Source organism: Cryptosporidium hominis (genome assembly GCF_000006425.1).
Source record: "Cryptosporidium hominis TU502 chromosome 7 CHRO017103, whole genome shotgun sequence".
NCBI classification, from domain to species: Eukaryota; Apicomplexa; class Conoidasida; order Eucoccidiorida; family Cryptosporidiidae; genus Cryptosporidium; species Cryptosporidium hominis.
The window spans coordinates 828-9,571 of record NW_667244.1 but is presented as its reverse complement, the minus strand read 5'-3'; the positions used below and the strand labels follow the sequence as shown (position 1 = coordinate 9,571).

General features: G+C 36.3%; 3 protein-coding genes across 3 annotated transcripts; 2 read left to right on the top strand and 1 right to left on the bottom strand.

The window, feature by feature from the left end:
* Positions 1–6,058: 6,058 nt before the first annotated feature.
* On the top strand, positions 6,059–6,739 carry Chro.70504 (RIKEN cDNA 1500016L11). The annotated part of the gene is made up of 1 exon (XM_661301.1): positions 6,059–6,739. One exon carries the CDS (start codon positions 6,059–6,061, stop codon positions 6,737–6,739), a length of 681 nt encoding a protein of 226 aa, XP_666393.1.
* A 205-nt stretch (positions 6,740–6,944) lies between these two features.
* Positions 6,945–7,292, top strand: Chro.70505 (U6 snRNA associated SM-like protein LSM5). Its single annotated transcript, XM_661300.1, has 1 exon — positions 6,945–7,292. One exon carries the CDS (start codon positions 6,945–6,947, stop codon positions 7,290–7,292), a length of 348 nt encoding a protein of 115 aa, XP_666392.1.
* Positions 7,293–7,332: 40 nt separating this feature from the next.
* Positions 7,333–8,541, bottom strand: Chro.70506 (DKFZp566D143.1). Its single annotated transcript, XM_661299.1, has 1 exon — positions 7,333–8,541. The coding sequence occupies one exon, from the start codon at positions 8,539–8,541 to the stop codon at positions 7,333–7,335; it is 1,209 nt and encodes a 402-aa protein (XP_666391.1).
* Positions 8,542–8,744: the final 203 nt, after the last annotated feature.

Below are 8,744 nucleotides of genomic sequence, written 5' to 3'. Positions count from 1 at the left end.
GGTTTTCACAGCTTCCTCCACAATCAACTCCCCATTCATCTCCATTTTGGATTGAATCTTCACAGCTTGGAGCTGCACATTTAAGACTCATCCTTTCATCTGGGCCAGGAAGAGACCACTTACCATCATTACAAGCCAAGATCTGAAGCTTTGACTTAAGACTTTCATCTTGTTCCCAACCTGGGATACACCTTATATGTAATTCACTCCCAGAAGCAATTGCCATGTTATCTATCAAAAGAGACTCTTTTTGAATATCCTCAATATAACTAAATCCTCCATCAACACTTAACATTGTTCCTTCTGGAAGTTTACTCAAAGGAAACCCATGACAAGGCTCACAAGTTGGACATTGACTTCCTCCACAGTCAATTCCTGTCTCATCTCCATTTTTAATCCCATCATTACATGTGGGACAATTTTTTGTTCCACAAGAACCTCCACAATCTATTGAGGTTTCATCCCCATTTAGAACTCCATCAAAACAGGTATCAGGACATTTCTTCTCACAAACCCCTCCACAGTCCACTCCAAATTCTCCCTGATTCTGTATTCCATCAAAACAGCTTGGTCTTTCACAAATCAATGTCGGAACCTGGAAAACACCATTATAACATTTCAAAGAATCTCTAAGTGGACCTGTTTTCCTAACATATCCTTTTTTACATCTAATCTTTACTGAATCTCCATGAACAAGCGATATTCTTCCTTCTCCAATATTTAAGATCTCAAAAAACTCTCTTAAAGGTTCTAGATCTTCTAAATTACAGTTTGAAAAGCAGTCAATACTTGGAATTGAAGGTTTCCATTCCCCATTCTTACAAACTATTGTTTCCTCAATATCAGAATTCCCAGGCTTTGTACAAGCTACAATACGTATATCTCCAGTATCAGCAGAGAAATCTGAATTATTTTGACTTCTAATTAGATATCTAGCTGGAAGTTTTAAAGTAGAACATTTTGATGCACAAATTAATACATTATCAAAGATCCATTCTCCGTTAGTACAGCTTGCAGTCTGGTGAAGCTCTCCTCCTTGAATTAAGGTCCCTTGATCAGAACAGGAAATCACTAATCTCGTTCCGTGAACATACATTCCCTTCCTTTTAACTGATCCAAGCTCATTATTAATTGAATAAGCCTTGCCAAGAACTTGTTCTGGAGGTTCACAATGGTTCATACAAATAGTTTTTGGAATTCCCCAAACTCCATTCAGACATTCGACTATATCATTGGTTCTAGTTCCAATTTGGACTGACCCAAAATCCCTTTCACAGGAAATCCTAACCTTAGACCCAGGAAGACCTCTTTCTAATGCAAGACTCTCAATTTTATAGGCTTTGTTTGAGAAAATCTCCATATCTTTGCATTTTCTTTCACAACTAAGTTCATCAGGAAGAGAATTGGAGGTAAGTACATTTGTTGGAGACAAATCTTTGTCCAAAGCAAACCACGAACCGTCATAACATCCAAATATAGTTTCTCCAAACTGTCCCATGGGACTCCAATTCTCTGAACATTTAATCCTCGCCATAGATCCATGTTTAAGATATCCAAGGGTTATTTCTTCACTGTAATCAATGACTAAAGACTTCTCTGAACTCACAGTAGATTCAGATATAGGAATGCATTTCTTGAAACATTTGTATTGATTCTCTGATTCCCAACGTCCTTCACTACAAGTAATTTTGAATTCATTGTTTTCTCGATCAATTTTCATTTTCTCATCAGGATATTGAATCAACTTATCTGAATTTTTACTACAAGAAATAGTAATTTCAGATCCTGGAGTATGTTTAACTCTGTCCTTTTCATATTTAAAGACATAGTTTTCATTAGGGAGAGAATAAGGAGGACAAGATGTCCCACAAATTAATGTCAAAGCACTCCAGACTCCATCTTTACATGTAATCACTTCTGACCCTTCTGTTCCAACACATTTAACTAAAAGTTTAGAGCCATTCAAATACTCTGATTCATGATCTTCAGATTCAGAGGAGGGATTTCCAGAGGCAGAATTACTTTGAATGATATAGTTCTGGCTAGAAGAGGAGGAAATTGGGTAAGGCTTACATTTCTGGTAACAATGAATTCTTTTGATTACCTCCCATTTCCCTCTGACACATCCAAAGCTTCCTACTTCCTCTGTCTCATCTTTCTTTTCATCTGAATCTTCTTGGTCCTTCTCTTGATCATGAGAAAAATTCTCCAACTCTAAAACTTTCTTTGTAGAAAACCCTGAACTACACTTAAGTTTTGCATTAGTTCCTGGAGGAAATAATATTTGATCTGAGGATCCTCTATCGCTTCTTGGAGAATGACTATATTCTAATTGATACCTTGTAATATCATTGTGTTCATAGAAAGATAAAAGATCTAATTCTTTACAGGATTCTCCACTAGTAGTAAAGAATAATTGATTTGGTCCTACATTTCCCCATGGTTGGTAAGTCAAATCTGTCAAAGCTCCGAGTTCAGCTGTGATATCATAAACCTCTCCTTCCACTAAATTCTCATATGGTCTTAGGATTACATCTGATGTCTGATTGGAAATGATAGAAATTCCTCTATTTTTAGCCTCAAAATCCGTTGGAATATGAATTAGATGGCCCGTTGTTCGTCCTGTAATATTGAACCAGGCCCAATGACCATAGTTCATTGCTCTATTAAAGGTAAGCTTAATTTCTGTGTTGTTTGGGGAAACATCTACACTTCCTAATGGAGGATGTATTGCAATCAATGATGGAGGCGACTTTTCTGGAAAGCTTCTGCAGATTATAGAAATATCCCCATGTTCAATCCATTCTGGTTCTTCCTCTGGGTTAATAGAAACCCACTTTTTCCACTTTGTACTCTTACCATCTGGAGGGATATGATTATTTGGCTCTGGAAGAACTGATTCAGCAAAAGAAAGTATATCGCTACTATCTAGATCTCTATCAATTACCCAAGTCCCATTCTTAGACTCGGAATCCAAAATTGAGTAGTAAATATAAAACTGTTTTCTCTCACCTCCATTCCAAACAGCCTTTCCATTCTTAGGAGCTTTCCATGGCATATATAATCCATTAACATTTCCATTGTTTGTACTAAATCCTGTTAAGTACATATAAGGACAAGAAGCGTTTCTACTAATAGTAAATGTCCAAAAAGGAATTCCATCATTAGGATTTCCATGTAGATCTGAAATTGCACCAGCTTCTAATCCAACTACATAGTTATCTTCAGGAAGAGGAGTCCTGGAATCAAAACTAACCACTATTTTCTGATCTTTAACATCAGCTGTATAAAGTACTGGAGCAGTAAATGGAGCTGAGCTAGATCCAGAACTAGATCCTTGATTTTTACTTTTGTTCCACCAAGTCCACCTGGTAGACTCTGAGTTTCTTGTTTTCTCCTCATTATTCATTACAGGTAATTGTTGGTGGTGATTGTTTGATCTAGACTCTTTTTGAGGTGGAGAAATAGGAATCTCCAGTGGTCTTGTTCTATAGTATACATTACTTGAGATTACAAGCCTTCTAGGCTGCCAATTCTTTGGATATTCTATATTTTCATTGAATCTAATAACTAACTGTTTAACAGGAGGAATGAGGGTAGAATGGTTTAAAGGAAAGAATCCTGTTGGATACGGAAGAAGTTGGTCATTCAGACATTTATGTTCCGTACAAACTTGTCCTGGTTTGCAATCTTTGTCAGTATTGCACTCTCCAACATTCAAAAGTCCAAGATCAGTATCAAAATCTTCTGCTGAATCACATGGGATCCCATTTCCATCTCTGTCTACTCCACTACATCCACAAAGTCGATTAACTCCAAGAATTGCATTCGTTCCGAGGTTTATTGCACAGTTATTACTCTTTGGAAGGTTTGGATCTCCTCCTTGAGATTCCTCAGTCTGAACAATACATGGGAGTCCCATTCCTCCAGGACCAGTATTTTCCATTTGAGCTTGAACTTTTTGATAATAATCAGGATCCAGAGCCACATTAGCTCCACATTTAACATAAGGAGCAGTTTGTATAACTCTATACATCTCTCCTCCAATGAATTGTCCAATATTTGCAATAGTACAGCTCTGTCTTGATAAACATTGCATTGTTCCAAGTCCAATCTGAGCAACACTTGGAAGAACTCCCTGACACTGATTGGTATCCAAGTTACAGGATGCCAAAGCATTGTGCATACAATGAGTATTATCAGTACATTCCACAACTCTTACTTGAGCTACTGGAAAGTAGAATTCAGCTGGATCATCACAAGGCATTCCCACTGATGCAAAATCTGGACATCCACATAACAACATTGTATTTGAATTAATTTCACTTCTATTGTATCTTCTTCCTACTCCAAACTGAATTTCGCAATCAAAAGGATTACCTCCTTCACAATTCCATTGATTTTGGGAATTAAACATTGATTCTTCTCTTCCTAATATTCTAACTCCACATCCCATCATAGGACTTGCTGCTACCTTATATCTAGAGGTTATTTGTTCTCCTAGAATCTTCCCTTTAACTTTACAATCATATCCATCAACACAAAGAATCAAAGGAGGTTCATATGGATTATTACCAAAGCCTCCATAACAAGTCTTTGGGTTCCCATAACATAACCCATATCCATTGACACAACTAGCACAAGGATCTGCCTTTTGAAGTCTTCTGATTTCAGCTCTTTCTTTGTTCAAAGTGTTATTTTGAGAATTTATGGCCTCTTCCCTAAATTTCTGGTCAGGATCAGTTTTCTGGATTCCTCTGTGATAAAAAACGTTACCGAGGTAAATGTTGTAATCCAAAGAATTAGTACAGCTAGAGTTTTTTGTAATAGTACATCCACATAAAGTAGTAATTTGTGGTTTTGGCGATAAACTATTAATGTAACATTCAGTTCCATCATTATAAGAAGTACATTTATGAATGTAAATTAGTTCATTTTCGTCCAAATTTCTTCCACAGGTATTTGAAGCCGAATTATTGATTTCCATGACTCTTGAATTTTCCGATAATCCAAATCCTTGGATTCCTGAAATAGTACAAGGGACATTAGCAGTACAAATCTTGGGGTTTTCATTCTTGAATGAAATTTCCTGGCTCAAAAGTTGCCTTTTTATTGCAAGTTTTTGTTTTAAGGATTTATCCAATAGGTTCTGGGACTCTTTAAATCCTGTAACTAGTAGATTACCAGTGGGAACTTTAAAATCTAAGCGTTTTGAGGGAAGAGTGGTTTCCCTTGGAAATGGAGATCCACATAACTTGTACCTGCCTAACTCTAAAACATTAGTAGGAATTCGTAAATTACATGTGTTTTCTGATGTTACAATACATTCAAATTTATATAAACTTCTTCCTGAACACTCAGAATCGTATGGAATCACTCCAATCTCATAAATTGTTTGCTTTAATGAATGAAAATATCCAGGAACTGAGTCAATAATACATTCCTCTCCCTTAGGACAGAAATAATTCTTTTCTTGCGTTCCAGCAAGTCCAGTACAAAGCTTGTTAAAACATAATCTTCCTGAACAATCTTGAGACGAAAGACATTTTCTGATCTCAATCAATTTCCCTAAATCTGGTCCATGCAAATCGCTCCTCACCAGACCCAATGCAGCAAGGCCTAAAAATATATATAAATGAAGTCCTTCTTTAAGAACCCTATATAACTGGCTCATTTCTCTCCTATGAAGAAGCTCATAGAGAACAAAAGAACCTGTCAAAGCTTAATAAAAGTCTATCTTTAGCTATAAAAGTTACAAGAGAATCGGAACTAGACGAAGTAAAATTCCAGTACATGCGTTCCAACCCGTTTACGAGCATGGATGATTTTAGATTCAATAGTGCGCTTTTGAAAGTAAAGCCTTTCAAACATCATTTTCTAAATGAGAAGGAAATTAATAAGGATTTCAAGACACATTTAAATAACAATTACAAGGTTAATTGTCTTTTTGTTCCAGTTATTAAACAATTTTGAGCAAGTTATGTAAATGACTTTAGGCGGGCACTTTGAAATATAAAATTTCCATCCTGTGTAGAATATCAATAGGAATAAAGGAAATATGGGGATTTGGGGAAGCAAGGTTGATATAAAGGATGAGGTAAACAAGAACAAAAGAGCAGTTTCGAAGGCAATTCGCGAAGTTGACAGGGAAATTCAAAAGCTTGAGCAGGAGGAAGCCAAATTGATGAGGGAACTTCGAATAGCTGTGGAAAAAGGTTATACAGAATCTGCAAAGATTTTTAGCAGAGACATTTTGAAATTGAGAAAGCAGATGGAGAGATTGAGTTTAGCAAGGAGCCAACTTATGGGGGCAGAGCTAAGACTTACCTCTGTAAAGAGTCAGCTTCAAGTAAACAGCGCGATTTCTGATCTAAATTCAATAATGGGAAGGGTTAATGATTCAACAGAAATTTCCAGGATACAAGGGATTTTGAAGAACTTTGCTAGAGAATCAGATAAGATGGATGTAAAAGGGGAGATAATTAATGATTCAATAGATGTAGCTATGGGAAACGAGTCCCAGCCTGAGGAGGAAGAGGCTTTAGTGAACAAAATATATATGGAAGTGTGCGAATCAGTGAGACAAGGGAAAGAAAAAGAGTTAGCCAAAGCCAACGCCAAAGGTCCAGATATCAACAATTTGTTATCTTATAGTTCTTTTAATAAAGACAATCCTGGAGATGAAGGTTCAGGAATTTCAATTGAAGAAAGAATTAAAAAACTTGGTGAAGATAGATAGATTTAGGCTGGAAAAGTTTATTTCCAGATATCTATTAGCTTGCTCTTTATAATGCTGAATTTCTATAACTTTTCTTTAATTTTTTCGAATTACCTTTTTATTTGAAAATGAGTTCCCGCCTAATTAATAGTAAATATTGAGGTCCTATGACGTCAAAAAGAGTGAAAGTTTGAACTGGATGAAATAAAGTTATAGAGCAAATTACATGAGCGAGACACCAACTAATAAATCTCAGGGAGGAAGTAATCAGAAGGGAGGGAATATAATCCTTCCATTAGCACTGATAGACAAGTGTATTGGGAATAGAATATATGTGGTGATGAAAGGGGATAAAGAGTTTAGTGGAGTGCTAAGAGGATTTGACGAATATGTAAATATGGTATTGGATGATGTTCAGGAGTATGGGTTTAAGGCAGATGAGGAGGACATGTCAGGAGGAAACAAGAAGTTAAAAAGAGTGATGGTAAATCGTTTAGAAACTATATTGTTGAGTGGAAATAATGTAGCAATGTTGGTTCCTGGAGGGGATCCAAACAGCTTTAACTTTTCTTAGATTATAGTTTTTGGATAGAAAGTAGTAGGAGACTAATTAATTATAAGTTTTTGTTATTTTCTAAAAGGTGGGGTCTGAGTAAGGCTAATGTAAGTCCAATTGCTTCTTCTGTTCTAATGGTTCTAGATCTTTGCTCTGGACATATATTAATGTACATGTCAAATAAAGAGGAAGGATTTTTAACCTTGTCTAGAGAGCATTGAGGATCGCTAAGAACATCTTCAAGGCCTCCAAGGCCACCAAACACTATAAGTATGTGTTTAAAACTTTGTGATTTAGAGTCTTTGCCTTTAGTAGAGAGTTTAAAGTTGTTGTCAACAGGTTCACCTCTCTCAGAAGTTCCTATCTTCAAATCGTACCCTTCTTCGTATTCTGAGTCATTGAAAACGCTCTTTAATGAGTTTGCTGGTCGAACTTTGTATCCCCAATATATTCCTTTTTTTCTATAAGGAGTTGAATCATCAACCAGCTTACCAGTAAAATAGGATTTAATTTCGGAGTACCTTCCAAACTTATTAAAGTCAGAACAGAGTTTTTTATGAAGACTTTCTGACTCTTTTGACATTTTGATAGTAATTCTGGTGTTATTTTCAAGTTTAGTTTCAATCCAAGCTTCGACAGGAAGTCCACAATTAACCCAACTTCCCTTATTTTTATGGTCCGGCAAAATATTTCCTTTAAAGAACTTTGGGCCTGGAACTATTACTCCCTGTCTGTAAGGAAGCCATTCAGAAATTCTCATATGGTGAGGAGCGTCAATTGGATTCTGTAAACCTGCAAACTTAAAATCATTATCAAACTTAAAAAGGGTCTTTCTGAGGTATTGAGGGGTCTCCAGATACTTTAAATTCTTCACAAAAAACTCCATCCATTTTGAACAAGCAAACTCTACCCATTCCTTTGAGGACCTATTTTCATTATCTGTTACATCTTTACATTTATCCTCGTAAATAATGATTTCGTCCACACCAAATACAGAAATTATCCTGGCAATTTGGCCAACTAAGTAGGCTCTCAGCTCAAAAGATTGGGCATTTCCAGTAATAGATGCTGGAATTGCAACGCTTAATGTAGATTTTGATGGACTTCCTGCAAATGGTATCTTTGAAAGGATATCATCATTTCCTTCCGAATTAGATTGAAGACTAGCCTGGGATTCGTCTTGTCTCCTAGTCCCGGATCTTTTCCTTGAGCTTGGACTATTCTTAGACTGCCCTTGTCTATTTTTAATAGTCTTTTTAGCGTCCATCTTTAATTTGTTTAAAGATTTCTAAATGTCAATAACAGATATTGGCGCCGGCGCCAACAGCTTCAAATATGGGGATTTAATAAGTGGGTATTTAGTGCAATGGATGATAACAAGAGATCTCTGTATGCAATTTCGAGGTCTATAAGAGATGAGGAGGAGAAAAAGCGGAAATTGAACCCTCATTACTCTTTAGATACCTTAAA